The sequence below is a fragment of the Zonotrichia leucophrys genome, chromosome 3, assembly GCF_028769735.1.
Source record: "Zonotrichia leucophrys gambelii isolate GWCS_2022_RI chromosome 3, RI_Zleu_2.0, whole genome shotgun sequence".
Classification (NCBI taxonomy): Eukaryota; Metazoa; Chordata; class Aves; order Passeriformes; family Passerellidae; genus Zonotrichia; species Zonotrichia leucophrys.
In genome coordinates this window covers 61466277-61490442 of record NC_088172.1, presented here as the reverse complement: position 1 = coordinate 61490442, position 24166 = coordinate 61466277, and the positions used below count along the sequence as shown (strand labels likewise).

The 24166-nt window shown below is 35.9% G+C and overlaps 1 protein-coding gene across 15 annotated transcripts in view; it reads left to right on the top strand.

Moving 5' to 3' along the window:
- The window catches only part of RYR2 (ryanodine receptor 2), a 383167-nt gene that overhangs the window by 84715 nt on the left and 274286 nt on the right, over positions 1-24166 (top strand). For all 15 annotated transcript variants that reach the window (XR_010439574.1, XR_010439573.1, XM_064708448.1 and 12 more), the window contains exon 2: positions 13146-13265. Coding sequence is in view for 13 of the 15 variants with exons in the window: in XM_064708448.1 (XP_064564518.1) it covers positions 13146-13265 (120 nt within the window). In the remaining 2 variants the exon portion in view is untranslated. The remainder of the gene's footprint in view (positions 1-13145; positions 13266-24166) is intronic.

Sequence of the window (24166 nt, the reverse complement as noted above, 5' to 3'; positions counted from 1 at the left end):
TTCCATTTCACTGGCTCATGTACAATAGCTGGTGAGTTTGTTCAAGGGAATAAACAGGAAATAAAATCGAGCTGTCTCTGAATGTTACATTGCAACATGTACACAAGCCTGAAAGGTATTTTTGCACCTGCTTAATAACATATTTTTGGGACTCACAGTTCACTGCAGCCTTCTGTCACTGCAGCTGATTAAAATCTGTGAGGAGTTACCTGCTGGCTCGAGAACGTGGTGATAGAAAGCCATTTTCCTGTGTGCCTGAAAATTCCTTAATGTTTGTAAGTTAGCAGTGTACAGTGTGTTAGTTCAATCTTGCAGCTTTTCCATGAATTGTTCCGCTCCACAGGAAGACTGTGAAGGACTCAAGATAAAGGATTAAACAACTGAGTACCCTGAAAACTAGAGTAAAGAAAAATTCTTTTAGGAAACCCTAATTTTTTTTAGGGTTTCCTAAAAGAAATTTTACTATTACTTCCTTTGACTATTTCAAAAGGCAGGATCAGTACAGAATGCATGGGGATCTGCTTACTGTTCTGTTAATACCTTCACAGAGTCTTTAATAACCAAGTCTTCTACCTCAGGGTGCTTTCATTTCTTCTGCAGAATTTGTCAATCCTATGCTACTATTGCCCTGAATCTTTCAGTCTTTGAATACGAAAATTACTTTTCATTCTATAACAAAAAATGGAAATGGAATGGCAATGCAATTGCTACAAGATAAACAGCATATCCTTCTCTGGATGAAGCATTCTATGTTCTCCAGTACTGATCAAAGAGTAGCAAGTTGCAGCACTTGGTAGAGTACAGAGCAATATCCTATGCTCACTAAAACCCATGGCTATGTGGCTGCTGGATGATCTGGACCTAAATCCTGCCACAGAAAACTGACCTTTGGCAGACCCTGCCTGTCAGCTTTGGTGTAAAATAGAAGATATATTCTGTTTGAGGAGGGAATGCTGCAGATAAGACCTGTTCAGGTGTTTCAATTTTCAAGGTGTTGATGCTGGAGATGTGTCATTTCGGGATGCCACAGATCTGCCTCCTCATCCCCTATTTCACAGCATTTCAGGAGTTGCCAAGAAGTAGCCTGTTAATGTCAGAAACAGCAAGCCCAGAGGCCACCTAGAGCACTTGGCTCCTGTCAAAATATTTTGGGATTATTTTCACACCTTGCCTGTTACATCTTGTTGCTACCATGTATCATCTTCCCTACTGCTATTAGGAAAAAGTTCTGTCACTTTACAGCTCTTATGCACTTTTTAAAACAGTACACAGAGTAAATGGGTCATAAGTGGTTTAGAAACTGCCTCTCGGGAGAGCTCTTGCCAGGTAAGGTCTGTGCTCATGGTATGTCATGATGTCTCAAATAAAACAAAGAGTTTTTACTTAATTATATTTTTCCTGGGACATGTCAGGGCAATTTTATGGATTATATTGCATTGATTTGAAATATAATTTTAAAAACAATTTTTTTTTCAAGTTTTCCATTATCATAAAAGTGTGGTAAAAGTAGAGCTGGGAAGTTCAACAAAATGCTCAATTACTCTTGTCCAGAACATCTTTCTTGAAGCAGAGTTCACTAAAAATAGGGCTCCAGTGGTGTGGTTTGTCATATAATTTGATTAAAGTTATAAAATAAATACAGCCTAACTACTGTGATTCAAAACTGGGGTAAAGTTAACAAGAACTGTCAATATGGTCTGAGGTTCCTGGCTGGAAGAATATTTTCCTGGTAACACTTTCCTTGTAAAGCTGAGTACCATTACTAGGACTTAAAATGCCTGGCAATAAGAAAAGGACCCTCTCAACCTTGCCTAGCAGGCTTCGCATCCTTGGCTATCCCAGTGCTGCTGCCTGGATTGGCACCTGGTATTATGGGTAGAACATCCTCCCTCCAAAACAAAAATTGTTTGATTTTTGTCACAAAATATACATCTAAACTGTAATATCCTAGGCATATATTTATTTCTAAATGACATCAAGATCAAACTTCCTCTGTTTGGCATTTTGTCTTTCTTGTAGTGACAACCCTGGGTGTGTGGAAAGGCCAACACTTCTTTTTTTCTAGCTGCTCAGTGTGGTCAGCTGTGTGTGCATCATTAGAACTGAGGTAGAGGAAATATCAGTGGGGCTTTTGAAACTGAAGTTTTAAAGTGGTGGGGTTAGAAAATCAGGGAATAACAGAGTATACACCTGAGAAGAAGAAATTTTTATGAGCTATCTGGAAATCCAGAGGCAAATGCCATTGATTTTTTTTCAGGGATAGTTGGATAAGAAATTAAAAATTTAATTCATAAAAAGAGTTCCATATTCAGGGGAGAATGGTGGTCTCCTCCTTTAGGTAGCTCTGACTTGAGTCACTGGATGTAGTCAAAATCACTAATCACTGCTGTTTCTATATATCAGTCCACATTTATCCTGCTACCTCTTTTTACCATCTTTACTTGTTGAGAAGAGTAGTAAGACTTCAATAGTATGATTTTTCAAAATGTGAGTCCTGTTCAAACCTGATGATAATTGTGCTAAACAAGAAAAATATCTCAGCTGCAGGCCACAGGCAGCCTTGGAACTAAGCATCTGACCTATTCATTGTTGCCTGGTCCCAGGGCGCTGCAGGTAAGGCCACCAAGCAGACTTCCAGCTGCTTTATTGTGTTGTATATATTTTCCTAGTACTGTACTTATGGAGGCTTTTTCTTCTGAGTCCTTTTTTAAAGGCTGAACACAACCAATAAGTTGGGAAAAAGGTCTTAAGCACAGGGGAGTAACTTGACAAATGAGAAGTTTGGTGGGAGATCTGAGAATGAAATTCATCTGCCACTTCTGTCAATTTAGTGTTCTTCCTGTCAGCTGCACTGTTCCTACAAAAGACATTTATTTCCTGGTATCTAGGTGTTATAGTTTCTTAGATATAAAGTTTATAGTGTTGTGTTTTAAGACTGATGCAGTTTTTATTTTGTACATTGATGTTTTGTGAAATAGGTATGTTGGGACAGGTTAAGAAGAGATAAATGTTGAACAGCAGCTCTCTTTGGAAAAAGTGGATGTTGGTCCCTTTTTTGCAGGTACAACCAATATCTTTAATGAGAAAATGAAAATCTCTTTTGCACTTGATTATATAGTGTAGGATGTCTAGGAACTGGGTTTTCAGTGTAATGATTGCTTGGGGTTTCATAATATGGTTCAGCTCCAGCTACATGATGGCCCTTGGTGGCATTTTAAGCTGGGTAGAGATGGAATATTGGCAAAAGCTCTTTTCAACATGTTCATGGGAGGGTACCACATCTCATCTTAATGATTTTACTAATGGTCTACAGGAAAGAATAGGTCATAAATCAAAGATACTCAGAGGAGAAGTTTTGAACTGTAATCTGAGAGAATTTTTAAAAATTGATTTGGTCTAAGAAGAATTTAGAAAGGTGATAGATTTCTCATGGAAATGAAGTATCTTGCTGTAAATGTGTGGAGTGAAAGGGGTAATCTCATAAATTACAGCAGTTTCAGAATGAAATCAGGGAAAATATTGACAGAGGGTTACATGGCTGAAATAGATGAAGATGGGAATGAATCTTTCCCCCTGCTTCAAAAATAAACAGAGTGATAGGTGAGTTTTTGGGATTTGGAGGGGAAAGTTGCATGATTGATTGGGCTGCTGAAAAATATCTGTTTGTCAGAGCACTGAATTGGAACAATTCAAGAAATACTGCCGATAAAAGATGAAGGGAAGGGAAAGTGAACTAGGATGGAATGTGCAGACTCAAGCAGATGGTCATATTACAGACTTAGCCACCTGAGACTGCTCACAAGATCCAAAACTGGGGGCTGATAAACCTTTTCTCATGTATTCTTGAATGAAAGGGATGGTGTTGAGGGGAAATTTTCACAGTCTGAATTGGAGTGAGAGGACCTGGTTCATGAAAGGTGTGTTCCTAGAGCCTTCTTGTTGTGGAACTCATTAGTAGGAATATGCAGAAAAAAAAAGTGTGTTTGTTCAGTTTGAGTCTCAGTATTTTATGACCTTGAACAAATTATTTGCTTTAACAAGTGCCTCTGTTTTTCAGCTGAGATTAATGAGGTATTTCTCAGAAAAGTGTTGTAAAACGAAAATGGTTCAGTGATTATTTTCAGATACTGGTGAGGCTGAGGATTTATTAGCTATTGAGTGCTGTGGGGTTATTAAGTCCTTGATATTTGTTAAAGTCAGTTTTCTACCTTCCTAACTGACTCAGATAATGGAGATAATCTTGTGTTTGCCTGCAGAATATTATGGACACCTTTTCTAGCATGCTCTCACCTCTGTCTTTACTGCTACTGTTATTCACACCAGCAAAATCAAATATAGCATGGAGACCTCCCATTCTGTTATCACACCTTTGAGTGCAGAAGAGGCATAGCCTGGAACTAGTGAGTGAGGGTGTAACACAATAGATTCTTACCAAAATCCTAAAATAGGTGAACTACATCAGAGATAAATTTGAAGTACTGAGGCTGTTAAGAAGCTGAAATCAGCTCACCAGATGTTTGTGTTTAATTTAGTAGCTACACTTCATTGCAGATGTTTTCCACCACTCTGTCAACTTTGTCAGATGCAGAGTTAGCCATTGCTAAGTATGGTAACAAACAAATATATTATTAGACATTGACAGCTGAACTTGGCATTTTTTTTTAAGACTGTGGGACCACAGAAGGTGAGAAATAATAAAATGAACCATCTAATTTGGGAATATGATCATTAGCAGACATGGTGGAAGTCAATCAAGAGCATGCTACTACATGCACATGAATGCTGAAACTAAATTTGACACTATTTCATGATGACTCAGTGGAAAAAAAGAACTGGAGAGGAAGCATTTGGATTATGTGTATATAGAACATCTGCTTTCAGTGTTATGTGCACGTTGCTATCGCTAGTAAGTAGTTTGCTTGGGAAGGTGTCTGGCTAGCATGTGCTGCTGAAGCTTACAGTCACCTACACCACCACAGCAGTGCCCAGCCAGACCAAAGCCAGTGCTGTGCTTGTTTCTCCTTGGAGCACCTCTCAGAGCACACAAGGTGCATTGTTACCTGATTGTGCTGGAGCTGTGCATTCTGTTTGTTCATTGCCTTCTGATCATGCCTTTCATTTCCCTTGATTGGCTGTGGAATGCACAGACTGGGATGGGCACTGTGTCTGAGACACTCTGCAATGTTGAAGCACAGCTCCCAGATAAACTCTGCTTTGCCATATAGCATCACACTGTCCCTGTGGTGTGTAACAAGTTTTTTTTCCTTGTATTTAGTATTTGCTTTCAGACAAGCTCTTTGTGTCATTGTTCTTTAGTGAAGACTTTTTCTGACAAGCACAGAATAGGAATCTATGTGATTCAATGTGGGCTATTTTCTTCAGGTTTGGTTTTCCTTTTTTATTTTTTTTTCTGCCATGTGTCTTTAGTCCTGCAGATTGCTATGACATTGCTGTAATGTTGCATATTGTTTTGATGACTAAGTTAGAACTTTTTGGGGAAGGAGGAGGAGGTAACATGGTTATTGTAGTAGCAGCCAGCTTCATAGTCCTGTATTGAGAAATACTAGCTAATTTGGTCCTTTGCAATTCCATCTGTTCTGCCTGGGGTTTTCTTTCTCAAAGGGGGATTCCATTGGAATAAGGTTGAATTCTTAGGAAATTACTCCTCCTACAGGATAAAACAAAACATGTACAATTAAACGTGTTCAGACCATTTAGAATTGCGTGACCAGAAAATGTCATCTCCTCTTCTCATCCTAAGACAAGTTCAGCTATGCATAAATCATCCTGAAAAAAGTTTTCTTGTACAGTTTTTGCAGTCTTATAATGATTAGGCTTCTAAGCAGGTCTATAAAAAGGCTTTATTTTCTGAAAACTTTTCCCCAACTGTCTAATGCTTATTTCTTTAATTCATTAAGAACCAGTTTAACCTGTCCCCTCTTCCATGTTTTAGTGACAAAAATACCAGTGTTGCCAAGTTTTCCTACCACCTAAGCAGACTTCATCCCAGCAGTATTCCCGAATTTTTCCTTTTTTTTTTTTTTTTTTTCTGTAGGTATCATTAGTTTTTTTGCTCTCTGTCCTTCTCTTATGCAAAATGGAAGAGTCAAAATAGCTGAACTGCACTATTGCAATGGTGATCTGCAACCAAGGAGGTAGTGTAGTTGTGGTTCAGGCTCAGATAGAGTAATCAGAAGTTTGTGACCTTTTCTAACTTCTGTCACAGTCTTTCTGTTCAGATGCCAGAAGCTTTAGAGTTCTTGTCCTAAAGTGGTATTTAAAATTTGGTAGTTTGTTGACTGGCTGATTAGCCAAGAATAGAATTAACAGTAATGCTACTCTCTGAGTGTTCTGTTGGTGTCCTCTGTAAAGTTGTTGAAAAGCTATTTAATGTCTGCAGATCACAGTTCTTGCATGTTATGTGCGTGGTGTTTCATAAATCATGGTTTCTGTTTGTTGTCTGCAGGGACTTGGAGAAGGAAAAACACCATCTTAACTTTTTACTTGACTTCTCTGTTGTAGCTTTTTACCTTCTAAATCACAGAAGGAAAAGGCTCTGGGGCAACCAGTAGGACTTCAGTCAAGACTCAAAGTGTGTTGTGAATATTATTCAGATGCCTAGCATAAAAAAAGTCTCATCTGATTTTTTTTTTTTTTTTTTTGGTTTTGCTGGTGAGATGTCCAGGATCGTATTAGGGGATTGATTTGTGGACCCTATTATCCTGTTAGCATATAGCATATGGTTGTCTGCAATTGTGAGTCTTGGGCTTGATGGCCTGTAGGTCTTTCAAACCTTTTATTCTACTCTGTTAATCTAGTGTTTATCCCAACAAGATAAAGGGAAGTTGAGGTGAAATTTGTAAGTCAAGAAGTATTCTACAGTTTCCCTAGGCAGAAAGCAATTTGTACTGGCTAAACTTCTATTTGTAAATCTACAAAACAGATTAAAGTATGTGTGGCACCTGTTCCCATTGCACCGTTCAGTTGCACAGCTGAACAGTAAATTGGATGCAGTGAAGCAGAACTCTGCCTCTGTGACCTATTAAAAATTGAGATACTGAAAGTCTGTCCTGAGATCCTGATTTATAGCATATGGAAGTTGAGGAAACCTTCCACTAAGTGCAGTATTTGTCATAAAAAACAACAGTAGGAATTTGAATGTACAAGCATAACTTACAAAGTTTGATCTTTGGATGTTGAATTTTGTAAATGTGACACTCTCTGTTCTCTATTCAGAATTGATATATTGTCAGGACACAGAAACACAGAGTCAGCATTATATCTTTGAGAGGTAATTATGTATAATCAGATTGTGAAGAGCACAGGAATTTATTTAGGTTAGTAATAACTCATGTGTTATTTGTTGCATTCTCTACAAAGAAGTAAAATATAAAGTATAAAATCTAAAATCAAGGAAGATACTTGGAAAAGGTTGCCTGTTTTTGTCATGAAATGGCAGGGAAACACAAACATCTTAGTCATGATATGATGAGTTTAAGCACCTCAGGCTGGAGCATACAGTGTTTCTAAATAAATGTGTTACTCATGTATATTGCTACTTTATTTGTCTTCGCCCTTTTCTGCAGAGGATTGTAGCAAGAGTAGAGGCTCCAATACACTGCTTTTCTTGCATGAATAAAGTAAAACACTTAGAGGTAGTAATGGGAGAGTTTGTAAAATAGGAGAATGACATACTGTTGGAAAATGTATTTTGCATTCCCATAGAATGGAGAAAAAAAAAATTATTCAATCTTTTAACTCCCCACTAAACCATTACCAGATATGAATGAATTCAGAAGTTATAGAAATATGTGAAATGATTAAAAGCTTGAAGTACTACAATGTGAAGAATAAAAATAAAATAAAATCAAACATGATGAATGTGGTATTTTAAAAAAACCCAGCCAAACAAACCAACAAGTATCAGGTTTCCAGAAAAATGCTACAGCAAGTACTTCTCCCTCTAAATCCCAGACACATCCATGTTGAGGAGGTACTAACAGCTATTGCACTGTAGATGTGCCCACCTGTGGGAATTGCCAGACACTTGTTCTTTAATAGAACTACATTGAGAAGGTTAAGGATTAGTCAAAACTGACTTTACATGGGAAATGACAATTTTCAGGGTTTAATAGGACACAGTAAGACTATTAAAAGGAAATATATGCATGCATATATGTGTGAACAGTATGACAAAAACATATCTACATAGAGATGTTGGAAGGTTGCCATGAGGTCTCCACACAACTTCTCTTCTTCAGGCTGAACAGGCTCAACTTTCCAGTGCTGTCTTCATAGAGATGGTGCTTCAGTCCTCAAACCTGGGGGGGAGAATACCTTTTTGGCTCAGGTTATCAGCCAGCTGGGCAGTGTGAGTGCCAGTTCTGTCTTCCTGTAGGCATGCTCTGTTATTGTAGCTAGATAGTATCCTCTTTGCTCCTCACGTCCATATCTTTGGGATGGAGATTAATTACTGCTCTTCTGAATTCCTTACTGTCATGAAGCACCTCAGATTGTGAACTTAAGGATGAATGAGAATGGATAGAAGAATCATTCATTAAAGTATCTAAACTAAATGGACAGCTTCCCAAGTTAGATTCACACTTAGATGCGGTAAATGTAATACACCTGGCACTGTGCTCCATTGTTGTTGTAGGGACTGACATTTCCTAGTGCATTTGATAATTGTGTGCACAGAATTTGTGTGGTTTTTGGGACCTACTTTCCCTTGCTCTCTAGATGCCTCTTCTTTGAGTATCCGCACCCTGGAAAAATAGAAGACAAAGCAGTGCCTTTGGACTTATTTGTGAAAGCTGCTATGATGATAGGGAATTGGGATGGAAATAGTAACATTTCAAATTTCCATGGAGGAAACAGGCAGATGTTTACCAAAGTGATGACTAATCAGCGAAACAAGAGCAGTAAAAATACCTGTCAGTGGAAAAGACTGCAGGGATTTTGGGTTTGTGCTACTGCTCTTTCTTCCAAGCTGTACTGAAGCTTTTTCAAGACTATGAGAAACTTTGTATAATCTTTATCTGTTGTGGTTGTTTTGAATATGAACTTTAAAACAAATTTGAAGTTCATATAGATACTGATTTTTATTTGCATTTTAATGAAATTAAGTATATACTAAACTAATTTATTTCAAAATTATTGAGACATGCTATTTTTTATCAAAGTATGTTATCTTGATCTGTTACAAAGACCTATAACTGTATTACAAAAGACTAGGTTTTGTTCTTTCAGCTATGCGCTTCATATTGTCAGTGTAGCTATGCACAGACATGCACAGACTTCTACATGTCTTGAAACACTCCATCCAAGAGTTTATATTCCATATGGATAAAAAGTTTGTACAAGTGATTAAATTTTAGCATTAAACACCTGTGCTTGAAGTTGGTTTCTTAAACTCTCAGATCTTTGTCTATTTAGTTTATTGCGATATTAAATAGTGTTCTCAGATGTGTTTAAAAGGCACCAGCATTATGATCAGAACTTTGCATTGCCTCTTCTACCCTGAATTTCAATCATATATGAAGAGAGTTGATGTATTTGCTTAACTTTTGAAGGCTACAGTTACAGCCCTTTGAACTATAAATTATGTTGACCTGATAGGAAAAGTGATGATGATCTAATATCAGAAGATAATAGGAAGGAATGAAGCAGTTTGAGACATCTCATAATTCAAGATGTAAAAATATCTGAAACATATTTTTCTTTAATAGACATTTAGTATGATGCATATTGTAGTGTTCTTTGTGCAAGAACAAAGAGACCTCCTGTGAAGGTCTCTTTGGTGGTGGGACTTAAGAAAAGGAAATATTGCATTTTTAACTCTCTTGATACTGAAACTGCTTATCATTTGCTGATTTGGAAACAAGTTTAGAAAAACACTGCTGAGATGCTTACCCACTTACCAGTCTGCTTTAAAGAAATGTAATGGAATTATGTATCTTAAAATAATTCTGCAACACAATCAAGTTGAATATCTATAGGAAATCTTCTGAACACATACTCAGTAAGTGTTGGAAGACTGAATCTAATGTGGAGCCTATATTAGACAATTCTGTAATGATGGACACAGAAATGCAAAGTGACATAGAGCTCTGTGTGTGTGTGACACTCATTATCTGTAATTACCTTTCATGTGATCTGACAATGGCATCACATCTTTCTTAACCTTCTGTGCCAGTTGTTCCAACACCACCTGGACTAGAACAGTAAGTTCCACAACACTGTGACTCTGAGGCCTGAATTAAGAGAACATTTATTGTGAACATCTCCACAGAAAACAAAGAAAATATAGCAGAATTGAAATTTGATTTGTTTTCATGAACATGTCCTACCAACCCAGAAACAAACTTTGGAAAATGGTATGGGAGAATGATTGACTTTCATTAACTTGTAAGCATTTAGTAATAAAATGTCTTTTTTTGTTTGCCAAGTATGTAACAAAATAATCTGTGTATGCCATACATTGTGCAGAGAAGGAAGAGGAAGATGTTTGCAAAATGTTTCGAGTAAGTTTGTGTGTCAAGAAATTTAGCATTTGCTGTATTCCTGTTCTTAATCCACTGGCAGTCAGCATCTGCATTAGATATGTGTGCCTGGTAATTGAGGTTAATTGATTTACAGGGAAGGGTGTGATACATTAGATCATAAACTAAAATTAAGTATGTCAGGGACTTGCCCCAAACCAACTTACATTTTGCTGCTGTCAGCATACAGTAATTTTTGTAGATGGGGTATGTCAAACATTTTTCAGATGGTCTCTAAAAACCTAGCTTACAATGGTAGAAAATGGGGCAATACAAAACAAAATTAGTGGTTCATTTCAGTAAAAAGTAGCCTTGTTTTGTTGTTTGCTTCTGGCTGTGGAGGTACAATGTTCGAATCTTCTTTAGTGATGCTTTGTGGAGGCAATTCTAGGACAATGGTGACAGGGTTTCTGAAATTTTGATTCTGCTGGGGTCGTTACTTCAGGAAGAATGGCTAGGAAGAGAAAGATGAAGGAGAGTGTATTTATATAGCTTCAATCTAACACCACTGTTTTTAACCTGAAAGGAAACTTTCTTTGAATCAAATGTAATTAAGATTAGGAAATAGTAATTTAGTACTTTAAAAAATAAACACAGCCAACCACTTGCTCTTCCCCCCAGATGCTCTGGATTTTAATAGATGATGTTACTTTTACAAAGAGTACACAACAAAGCTGTTAGGTCTGTATGTGTGGTCTTTTCCATCCTTGATATTGGCCTTCGGGGACTTTTCTTTGTTAGCTGTGATTTTACATTGTGAGCTTCACCAGTAACGTATGCATGTGTTGCGTTGTTCGGATTTAATGCCTGACTGGAAGCAGTTATTGCTTTTCACCTCTACAGTTGACTGTGGATTGCAGCATGGGCAATTTTGCTGATATGCAAGGAGAATTGCTTTACCTATACTTACCTTTTACATATGGGGACAATTAAAAAAGAGTAACAGAAGTTAATTTTTTCGAGTGTCCGATTAAACCCTATGTAAGCTCCGGTTCTTTTCAGATTGAGATACAATTTAATTTAGTCTAGTTAAATTATTTGAGTGAAGTAAATGGAACAAATGTAAAACTAGCTTAATTTAGGATGAGTGTTTATGGGTGGCTTCAAATTATTCAGTTCAGTTTAAATTCAGGCATTCATTTAATTTGATGAACTTTTCTGAATGTCCCTCTGTAGCAAACTGCCTATAAGAACAACTCCTTTGGTAAACATTCCTGCTTTAATGCCTGCATTTTTGAAGTCTCAGCCTGTTCTGCTTCCAGTTGCATGCTTCATCCTGTAGCTTTATTGTTGTATTTATTGAATTTTATTTACAATGTTCAATATGGACTCTTCGTAGTCATTAATTTGAAATTTATTATTGGAAACTCATTAATGAATTGGCAGAATGCATAGGGAGGTGCTATTTTTTCCTATTCTAAACCAGAAAATCTTTGCTAGAAAATACTCATTGCAACAAAATTTTCTTTCTTTAACTGGAACCATATTTCTATAGAGATTCTTAAGCTGCTGATTGTGTTACTTAGAAGAACTGTGATTTAAATAAGGGTCTGCCTCTGTTTTTTAGGGCTTGTTGATAAAATCTTGAACTATTACTACACGGAATTAGTCCTGTAAAAGTTTAGGTAATACTATTAAGGACTAAGGAACACACTGTTTGCTTTGCTGTGTGCAAGATATCATTGCTTCCTCCTGGACCCTCCTTTCTCTGAAGTACTGAGCAGAGCTATGGGACAGCTGTCCCAATAACTTCTTTTCCCTTTTAATTCTGAGTATTTCCTGTCTGTCTTTATACGCTTGCACATTAGGATAAGCACAGAACACTTAATTGGAAAGTTCATAAAGTCTATTAAAATCAGTATAAGACAGTGTTAGTACTTTCTGTGATAAGCTTCAGCACTCTGCTTAGTCATCATACTTTTATTATCTTCTATCACAGTCTTCCTTGCCTGCAAAAGCCTTAGCAAGTCACCACACCTCCTTCTGTTAAGAAACTGTGGGTAGTTCTCTCCACAGCTTTTACAAGGAGCAGCAGTGAGTAGGCACTAGCTTTTTGGAAGTAAAGTCCTTTATTTACACAAGAATATGCTTTTCAACTTACTGCAAAAAACACTAATTTATGAACTATATGTACAAAATTACTCTGAAGATAGGAAGAATATTTTTTCTTTTGTTTACTTATTCTTTTACAACCTTCCAAGCAAGTTGCACTAACTAGAATATGTGCAGTATATACACAAACAAGTTAATTCACATGTACATGGTACCCATCAATTAATTGATGTGAAGCTTTTCTACTTCTTTGCATTGTATGACTGACCTATGAAAAAAATAATAATTCCTGTGTAGTTAAAATAAAACTCCTGCTCTGACTTTTGTTACCAGGACAGGTAAACGGAAAAAGCACATATGCAGTTATTAGAGTTATTTTAATTAATTTTTTCACATTTACAGTTCAAAATAAAAAATATGCTGGGGTTTGATTCTGCTTGTATTCAGGGAAAACAGTTTGTGCATTTAGCAATGATTTTCTAAAAGCTTCCATAGGTCTTACTGTGTCAGAAACATAACCCTATTTCTCTTTTTGCTTTTTCTTTTTGGTAGGATGATGAAGTGGTTCTGCAGTGTACCGCAACCGTTCACAAGGAGCAACAGAAATTGTGTCTTGCTGCAGAAGGATTTGGCAACAGGCTTTGCTTTTTGGAATCCACATCTAATTCTAAGGTATCACCGAGTGTTTTAATTGTAATTTCATGTCACGAAGCAAGGATAGTTGTAACATTGCTTGCTTTGATGTAATATACACAAATCTGTCAGGGAGAAGGGACAAATCAGGTCTATCAAGAATAAAAGGAATATTTAATGCCCATTAAAAGAATAATTTTTCCTTTGTCCTTTGGCTGGACTCTAGAGTGGTGTTTTCAATTTATTTTAATTTACTTTAAAACTAGTTCACTTTAAAACTAGTTAGCTGCAGAAGGCCACCCCAAATAACATGCTCGTGATTTTGCTTGTCTCAACTCAGTTGCAGTAAGCCACAGAGCAACTTGTGAACTGCAAATTGAAGGAGAAGTTGATTGCTCTGATTCTAACTTCACAGAAAAGAAAGCAATTATTATATTTGTATCAAGTTTTTATTCTGTGTAATTTATGTTGAAATGACTATTACTTTGAGACCTGATTCCCTATCTGAGCATAGTGCAACTATCAAAATTACCTCATCTAGCACACTTTATCTAAGCCTCCTCTAACTCTGGTATATATGCAGTAGATAGTTTCAAAAATACCTGTGCTGTTTATTGCAAAGAAGGGACTGGGTTTCACAATCACATATGCTGAAATAAGTGTTATGAAGACAAAAAAGGGTCTCCTGAGGCCAGAAGTGGTTTTGTGGACAAAGAAATGGATATACTTGGACATTTTTTTCAAAGAAAGGGAAGAATGTTGTTTAACATATTTTTTTCTTTAGTTAAAATATAAATATTCAACAAGAAAATATAATAAAGGTAAAGTATCTGAAAAGACATCTAGAAAGATTTAGAACAAAAAATGATGGTTATCTTGCCAGCTTTCATAACATCACTTTGATTTTCTCTGATACTTCACAGAGTAATGCTTCATTTTCTGTCTCATCATTTGGAATGCATTATTCATAACAATAAATTTTTCACTAGGATATTAATGATTCATTATAATAGCAGTGATCTTGATGAAGTAATTCATGCTGCTCTGTTTTAAATGAATCTTTTTAACAATAAAAATGTGCTAGGATAGAAGTGGTTGTAGTTCTAGTTGCCTGTGAGGCCTGAAAGAGTTATTTAATGAATTTCTTATCATTCAGTAGGTTTGGATATTAGATCTACAGTCTCTCTCTTCCCATATAAAACTCCTGAATATTCCTGTCTTTAAGTAATACAGTGTAGATTTCATATCAGTTTTGTATGCTTGTTTGCTGATGCTGCTTTTTCTCCTTATTTTATGAAACAATCTGTATTCTGCTCATTCTTCATGAGCTTGGGGCTAAAAAAAAAACAAACAAAAGAAAGCCCATGGAGCTCATCTGTGTTTTAATTTTTGAGGGTTGACAGTTGCTAGGATGAACTCATCTGAAGTCATCCGTAGATATAAATACTGAGGGAGCCATAAAAGTATCAAATCCTTAAAGCAAAGTTGACATAAATAAGAGTAAATAAATTTTTTTTTATCCCTCATGTCTGTATCCATAGCATGTTACTGTTGCATTATGTAAGGAGGAACATAGGAAATATTCAAAGAGGTGTGATAATTTGAAAATAGTTCCAACAGAATTCTTGAGCCTGTTAAAATGCATGTCTAAGAGGCTGTTTTCCAGGTAGACTGGGATTGTGATGCCCTTTAATGCAAATCATAGTGGGGCATTTGATTTACTCTCAGGGATCAAGGATGGGATGCAAACCCTAGCACCAGTAATAGGCCAGACATGAGTAGAGACTTCAGCTATCATCCTGGACTTGCATTTTTGAGAATGCTTGTTGCTATGCTGTGCTTTTCTCCAGTATCTTTCAGGATGTGGTTCCTCATGGTGTAGCTGGTGTTTTATTAGCACAACTTCTTTGTGTGCACTTTCCTGCCCCAGGATCACTAAATAATTCACACTACTTAAGTAATGGTCAAATTGAAGATATATCTGAGAATAATTTGCTAACAGCAGACTATTAATACTTATCTCTGTACAGCAATAACACTGGGAGATAAGGCAGAAGATTTATAGGCAAAGTAAAACAAGTTCACTCACCTGTTCCCATGAGCAGCCAGGTGTTCATCCTGAGGAAAGCAAGGCTTTACCATGCATCATGGTGGCTTGTGAAGACAAATGCTGTCATTCTGATCGCTCCCTGCTTCCTTTTTCATCTCCCCTCCTGGGCATGAGGTCGTATGGTCTGGAATATCCCTTGGGTTTGTTGGACTCTGCTGTCCTGGCAGTGTCCCCTCACAACTCCTTGTGACCTCAGCCTGCTTGCTGGTGGAGGGGGTTGAGGACCAGAAAGGTCTTGACGTTGAGCAATTTTCAGCCTTGTACTAATTGACCCCATATATTGAAGAGCAAGATAAGAGATAAACAAGACATCAGGTCTGAATTATGTGTAATTTTACTAAAAGGAGACAGTCCTCAATATAAAACGTACAGGCTTTCCCAAGATAGACTCATGACTACCTCATCTGTAGAGATAGAGCTCAAGAAAAAATATTTCTATTTCAATTTCTACCAATTTCAAAGTAAATGTGTCTCAAAAGGGATCTTCTAGGAATTGGTTGGAAGTGTCAAGTGTATAAAAATATTAGATTTATAAACCATCAAAAATTTTTAACATTGAAAAAGCTGTAGCAGCAAGAACAAAACAAGGAAGACATGCTGAAGACAAAATTTAAAATGCTTACTTTCCTTATCTCATGTGATTATTTCTTCAGCAAGTTTTGTCATATATATAGCATGAGTTTTTATTTCATGAAGAAGAAGAAGAAGAAAGTAAGGGATGGCTGTCAGGAAAAAAAGGCAAAAGCCTCACTGTCGTGAGCCAGCAGCCAAAGCCCACACAGAGTGCTCGCTCACTCCCCCAGTGGGATCAGGGGTGGGACCAGGGAGAGAATCAGAAGGGTAAAACTGAGAAAGCAGAAAAGGCCTTGGCTCTGTGCAAGCCCTGCTCAGCAATAACAAAAACATTTTTATATTACCAACCCTGTGTTCAGCGCAAATCCAAAACACAGCCCTGTACCAGCCAGTGGGCAGAAAATTACCTCGACTCCAGCCAAAATCAGCAGACCTGTAAACTTCTGTTTAGGCAATTGTCTGTAGGTAATTTTGCTTCATCATTGTTTGCTGTACTTTTAAATTCATCCTTTTTATTAAAACATGAATTAACTTATCTCAAGATCAATGAGATCTATTTCTTTACATTTGAATGTTAGTTGTTGCTTTCTTTTTATAAACATATTGGTCATATGAGGAAGTCTATTCATTAAAAGATGATGTTGTCTTGCTTGGGAAGTAATTTTTCTTTAGACCTAAATAATGCATGGATTGCCGAAAAGGAAACAAGGTGGAACTGTGTTTTAACAGCTTCTGAGAACTATTCCTGTCCATAGTGCAGAATGAAAAATACTCAGTTCTGGGTCAGTCACAAATGTGGTGTTGATCCTTTGTGAATGACTGCAGAGCAGAATACTGAAAGCTAAGTTATGCTTTTCTAAATGGCATAAGGGTTTGGGTTTTTTCCCTGTTTTTATGGCAGGTGGTAAAATCATATTCATTTCATTATGCCCTGAGGTATGGCCCTACTTTACATCATTGAAAAGTAGTGATAAAAACTATGTGTGGGGCTTTTTTCCCTCTTGAAGTCTCTGTAATTTGAACTTGAGAGAGGGGAGGATAACATACTGAGGGTTTTTGAAGGTCTAAAAAGGCCACCCAAATTTTTTTGGTGGTTTTTTGTTATTTCCCCTTCATTTGACTTTGAAGAAGGCAAGAAGGCAGTGCAGTGTGTGATCCTATGGTTTGATCTTTTTTACATATACTAAGTTTCAGTGCTGAGAGCAGAGTCCAGAAACTGATAATAATTCTATTTGTAAAGTTAAGGAGGTATTTCAAATGGAAGACTTTGATAACTTATTTTCCATTTTGCTTTTGAAGAGTCTCTTCTTCCGTATCAGAGCGGAATGATTCTTCAGATTTAGTGTATGCCAGTTGGTTGGGAATTCTGACTCCATTATCTAGAGTATGTCAGTGATGCTCTATTTTTTGTTAGCTCCTAGATGCTACTGTTGTGTAAGGGAGTAGAAAATAAAGCCTGATGGTAAGTGTGACATATTGCTTCTTGTGCTGACAAACAAAAATAATTAGATTTTTATCTTTGCCCTTTTTTTAGTCAGATGAATTGGCTGGAGCTGGACAGGTGACTATGCTTAAAGGGAAGGAGAGGGACTGGAGACAGTTATACCTAGCACAGACAAGGCTACATGAAAGTATGATTCTTTAGGTATTTATGCAAGCTGTTTCCATGCCAGCAGTCAAATTATGTATGGATGTGTCTGGAGAAGGGTGTCATCCTGAGTGGTGGGACATTGGCCTGAGCTCCTGTACCCTGATTGCCTCTGGGAGAAAAAATCTTTTCTCTGTTTGTCTTCCAAAGCGTAAGATCTGAAGGCAAGGGTTGCCTTCTTTTTTTGTCTTTTACAGCAAACGTGTTCTCAGTGGCCAAGAGAAATAATCTGTCTCCAGAGAGACTGAGTCTGAAATTCTCTCTGACAGCTGAGAAACAGTATCTGCATTGTACACACTTTTTGATTGTAAATCCAAATAGATAAAAAAGCATGTGTTGTCTATTAACATATGGATGCAAGCAGATACTTTTTGAGCAGTTAAAAATTTGGTTTGTTCTCAGAAATTAGATCAGTGTTGTTTGCTTGTATTTACATTGGGTCACTCTGTGAATATGTCATTTAGTAAGGTGGTTGGTGGAATTTTTTTAAATGTAATTGCTGTGGTTAATTTCTGTACATGAGTTTCCACTTCATCCTTTTCTAATAAGTAAAAATATTTGTCAGGGCTTTGTAGCTGCACCTCTAGGGCCATTTAAATTGCTTTTGTGTCATCTTGCCAAAATTATTATTCACATTTAAAGATAAAGATGGCATTTAATCTCATGTAGTCTTACGTTCAGAGTACTCCATTTAGCCAACTTTGACTAAAACTGGTCATTTCAATAATTTAAATTGAGAGAATTTATGAATATTTGCACATTAATTGGTCTACTTGACATACATAAATTAGACACAGAAAACAACATAAATGTTTATTGAGATGGAAATGAAATAATTTAAAACAAATGTGAAACATTTGGACTGTGAAAAACACTGTCAGATCTCCATGGCTGTAAAGCAGCAATGGAAATATGGCTTTTATATCAGCTGAAAATTGTGGGCATTGGTACTAGGTATAGTAATGTAGTAATATAGAATATTTGTACTGTCACCTGTAACTCAGGTAGTTTTTAAAAAGAAAACAAAATTGTGATATCAAGCAGGTCACCACGACTAAACAGTGTAATAATCATAGATCCAATCTGTGAAACCTTAGTATTTTCATTTTTCGTTATATGTCCTGTTGAAGCAGATATTTGAAGTTTTAAATTCACACAGGGATGGATTATTTCTGATCTTAAAGAAATATTTTTTATCAAATCTAGTTTTGCCTGAGATATACATTGAGGTTTTGCTTAATAAGACATTATTTGCTACAAAATACAAATTTAAAACTCTTCCTATCTTCAAACTACATTCAGGAATGGAAAAGTTTCTTTTTAAATGATGCTCACTTACTTAATATTTTTAAAAGAAAGACATTTTTATAGGCCAGTTCTCTGGTTTTGGGGATAACCTTGAATGCCTAATACTTATTATTTGGAACCCATGGAGTTTTATAATAAAACTTTAAATGTATTGTGTACTTGGGATTTTCTAGTCAAAATGTATTTTAGAAATATGTAACACTATAATTGATAAAGGACCTGGAAAAACAGCTCCAAAGGAAAGTTCTGAATTCCTAAATATGCTGCTAGAGTTCATGACATGTAATCTGAATGTATAGTGACAAAAGCTGAAAGATAGAATCAAAGTAATATTGTAGGTGAGTTTAGTTGATGATAATACTCCAAGTGATGGCACTGAATGAAAGGATAGTACATATGATATGCATATCTATGCATGCATCATTTAATTGTCTGCTATCAATGAAACAATGCAAGAAAGATTTCAAAAATCTCATTTTTAAAATATTAGTGAGTTGTTTCACACTATTAGTGACATAGACCATCCATTCAAGAAACTTAGCCCAAAGTTATAAAATGTATGAAATTTAATGAACAAAACATGAGTTGTAATTTCTCCAGATGAAATGTGGTTAGCAACTTTCATCATTATCTAAATGTATGTTAAAAACAAACAAACCCTTAATGTTTACAAACCCACATATAATGTGGCTGTTTTGGGTATTTTTTTTTTTTTTTTTTTTGTGGAACAGATGTAGGAATTCCACTTCTGGTCTAAAATCCTATTAAATCAGTTTTCCTTTATAACTGTATATCCCAGTAACTGTTTAGGCATCTTATTACTTAAAGATTAAAATGTAAAAAGAAGTAGATATTATGCTGAAAAATCTTGTCTGAGATATGGCTGTAATACAAGCACTGTGATCAGATGAAGTCAGATATGTGGTGTACAGTCCTGTAATTGGTTTGGTAAGTTTCTAGAGGCTTCTAAAAGCCTGCCAGTTTGCTGTGATTTATTTTCTGAGTCCTAACATTTTTAGCTCAGTTCCTAATAAAAAGGAAAGTTGCTGTCATTGCATGATCGGTTTATCTATTTGCATTTTGAACAGTCTGTTCAAAGCAGTGCCTTCATCCAAGTGCACAGTTGATGGGTTCTGATGGTTGGGTTTGTCTTTTCCCCCATTTAGTATACAAACCTTGTGACTCTTTAATAATCTTGGGACTATATGTTAAGGGCTACAAACAGATAACTCGTCTTCACCAAATGCAGTAACTGTAGTAAATACAATAAGAAAGTCCTTGAAAGATAAATAAGTGATATATAGAGGAAATCAAAAATATTTTGAGGTAGGAGTTCTTATTTGGGTACATTCATATCTGATGCAAGTTTGAGTGTTGGCTTTTCAGTGCAAGCTCACCCCAGAAGCTTCAGACTTGCTGCCTTACCCTGGGAAACTGAGCATTACAAGGTTACACAGCTGGCATGTTCTGCCAAGTCCCCTGGAGCTCAGCATTTTAAATATTTTCTCTGAAGGGTTAGAGTGAAATGTACTTCATTAGTACATGCAGAGTTGTTACAAAGCAGTCATTTGAGTTTTAATTAGACTGATACGTAGCTACACATCTGAAAACTGGAAAAAACATTAATAAATCTGTGTTTCAAGCTAAGAACACATAAAAGTATAAGTGCTTATTTTAAGCATTTTAAAAGAATGTTTGTCTAAAACAGCAGTTCCAAATTAGCTTTGTACCTTCTTTGCACTTTAAGTCATGGTATTGCTGCTTTGTACTCAGCATTTTTAAGAGCTGTTTGTCTAAATTTGGTTCAGCAGACTCCTATGAATAATCTTAGCCCAGTGGGCTCTCAGAAATAAGGGCAAAGAAATGTGGCCTATTAATGAGTAAGTATGTGTTTGAGGTATCTAATATTGATCATATCTGAAACAAAATGGAAAAAAGAGTATAAAATATTTTTGTTTATTTCTTAAGACTTTTTGAGACAGACCTTTTGGGTTGTAATTTTCAAGATTTTAGACTTTACCTCCTGTTTACTTCCCCATGAAAAAGGAAGAAGATTATTTGTGCTTTTTGTAGCAACTGATGAATGCTGTAGTTTGCTATCATAAAAAGAATATTTTCATCATTAAATTAAGAGTTCTAGTTTATAAATAGTCTGAATTGGATGAGGGAAGTTGGGCAAGTGGAAGTAGTTTGGAGTTGGAAGATGTATGCTTTGTGACCCTGTTTTTGAAACCCAAATTCAAGTTGTTTTAGTTACTTTCCTAGTGCTGACTGTTGGGTTACCATATACAAATACAAGATTAACTTTTTCTGGTTTCAAAAACAAAAGAACAGTTGCTTTATTTTGCATTAAAAAAACACAGGTGAGATGGTAAAATAAGTTATTATACTCCTGAAGATTATGCGTAAATGCTCAAGGTTACAGTTCAGGCTGATTTTCCTGAGTGTTTAATTGTTTTTGAATAACTGCTGAATGTCTGCTGTTTGTTTGAAAACCTGTACATAATAGAGATGAATGTGAGTATGTGAATAATGCTAATGGATTTTATGGAGCTTTAACTCCTTCCAAGTTCTCTTTTTCTTCCCTACTGGATATAAAGAATATATTTAGAAGTGGGAAGTTTATTCCATCTTCCAGGTATTTGTACTCTTGGCATACTTACAAAGACACCTTGCACAAAAGTGTTGCCTTTTCATGAGCACTGACTTTTTACATGTGATTAAAAATCAGGAAACTATTGTCACTGGGCTAATTTCAAACATCTGATACAATCTTCCCTTAATACTTCAAACTCTGCTTCTATCCCACATCTAAATGTCTTTTAATGATAACAGGGACTTAGGAATTTCAGGTTTTCTTGGTGTTTCTCCTAGTATTGACCAATTATATTTGCGCAGTACGAAGTTTACAGCTGGCGATAAGGCAATAATTGACAGAACTGCAGATCAAAACCAAGAGTTTTTCAAATAGCTTTAGATAATATAGGATGAATTATTTTTGATAGTTTAAGATCCTTTAAACAGCCAAGGTATGTATTGATCTTTAAAGGAAACAGCGGGGACAAGCTATTTCTACATGAAGGAAAATTGCAAATCTGTGACATTTTGAGTACTGTGAGAGAGAAAAAGAAACAGGGCTAGCGCAGGACTTGCATGGAAAGTTTGGACAGAGGTCCCAGAAAGCAAACAAATATTCTGCTCAGTGCAATATGAAATATGAACTGACTTTCTAAGGAACCATTTGAGTGCCCATTATTCAATAAATTACAAAGCCCATCAATACAGAATTTCTCTTTCCAGTGTATGTAAGTTGATTGAGTATTAGCAAATAAAAAGGCCAATAGAAATTTAAGCCAAATTGCAATAAGGTCTTATTTTTAAATAAGAAGCATGCCCAATTTGATTAGCTGTTTTAAGAATAAAGCTTAATAAGCTTTGAGTGCCATATTTGATATTTGATTTGGTTGATCTGAAGTACACTAACAATAAATTAAGCCCCTTTGGGCTGATACATTTGAAAAATGCATCATAGAATAATGACAATGTAAGTCTTCATTAGCTCAGATTGGCAAAATAATTCCTTTTTGCCTTGCATGTTTCTGGCCAATTTATTACGGAGGTGATACACATACCTGTCTACATAATTCTTACTATTTTTTTTTTTTTGTCTATTGAAAGGAGAGTTCCTTAGAATAATTAATGAAAAAGAATTTTGGTTATTTTGAAGAACTTTCAATTATGTGGTATTTTTTTGGTTTTTTTTTAGAAAATAAACCAATACCAGACAATTGAAAGGTCATTTTAAACTCCAGCATAGACAGGGACCTGAGTAAGGGAGTGAAACCTCTTTCCCTGGGTAGTTGAAAGTTAAGGTATTGGCAAATTGAAATTAGAACCATCTAGAAAATGATATGTGCTTGTGTGTGATAGGTGTCTGCAAAGTTCTGTAGTTATCTTTTTATCTGATGTCAGAATGTGAAATTTTGAAAAAGAAGATCTTGATTCTGGGATAAAGGAGGAAACTCCAGGTTGGTCAATGATATAAACAAATGCCATATTCTCAGGGGGGGTGATATCTGTGAACTTGTTATACTCCTCCTCATTATACTCCTCACTGAACATGTATTCAAGTGTAGCAGGAAAAAAAGTCCGCAGGTTGTTTAGGTCCTTGAGACTGTCCTTACCATATCTAAATTTTTAAGCCTCTTGCTTTATTGCTTCTTGCATAATTCACTTGTGAGGCAGGTGGGAAATGCATGTGGGTATTTCTGTCTAGACAGTAGTTTGTGGAAGCTGTTTGTTCTGTGTGTTACTGAATGATAAGTAAAAAATATTTAAAGCACCATTTGGTTTTATCTTAACAGCTTAGTAGCAATATTTGGGCACCAAGAAAGAACAAAATTTGAGGATTAAGGACAAATGACTCTTGCAATTGTTTTTTTTTTTTTGATTTTGTAGTTAATAGGGCTGTATACTAAAACAAGTGTTTGTTTTTGCATCATGCAGTGGATGTTCAGATGCAGTGCCGTGCTCAGGCAAGCAGGTGCTTTATATACTTAGACATTGATACATAAGCCACAGTTTCTAAGTATACATGGTGAGGTTTTTTTTCCAAACAGATATTTATTCCTGAAAGTATTATTGCACTTTTTATCAGCAGTGGAACCTTGTCAGTATAAGTCCTTAATTCCTGGGAATTTTCCTGGCAGTCAGTGTTTGCTTTTAGGACTTTTCAAATCCTTCTGTCCCTGGCCCAAATTATCTGCTAGAGTCTCTCTTGAACTGCAAGAACTGCATTATTAAATATAGATTTTTTTTTTACTAAAAAACTTTTAATATATGATTCTGATTGATTTGCTTTGCATTTCAGAGGTGGATGTATATATCTTCTAAGGTAATGTATTTTTTTAAAATATAATTTTAAACTGTCTTGCTCAGGAGAGAGGTGATGATGCATCTCCTTTCCTTCTTTTAAGGGCAAGTCAGAGGTGAATCAGAGCATAAACTCCCCAGTGCCCCATTGAGCAATATTTGATTTTCTTAGGTACACAGGTTGACCACTGATTTCAGCAACATACAATGGAAAGTATAATAGTTAAAACTTACAACAAAATCCTTAAAAGTTAAAATTTGGTGTCTGTTATGTTTTTTAGTCAATAATTTATGAGATAAATAAGCAGATTTTACTTTCTTAGACATAGTTTTTCATGTTTACTGCAACGTAGATGAATTGCTCATAACAGTTGGTATTCTGGGAGGATTAGTGTTTATGTTATTTGGATGTACTTTTAAATGTGAAAA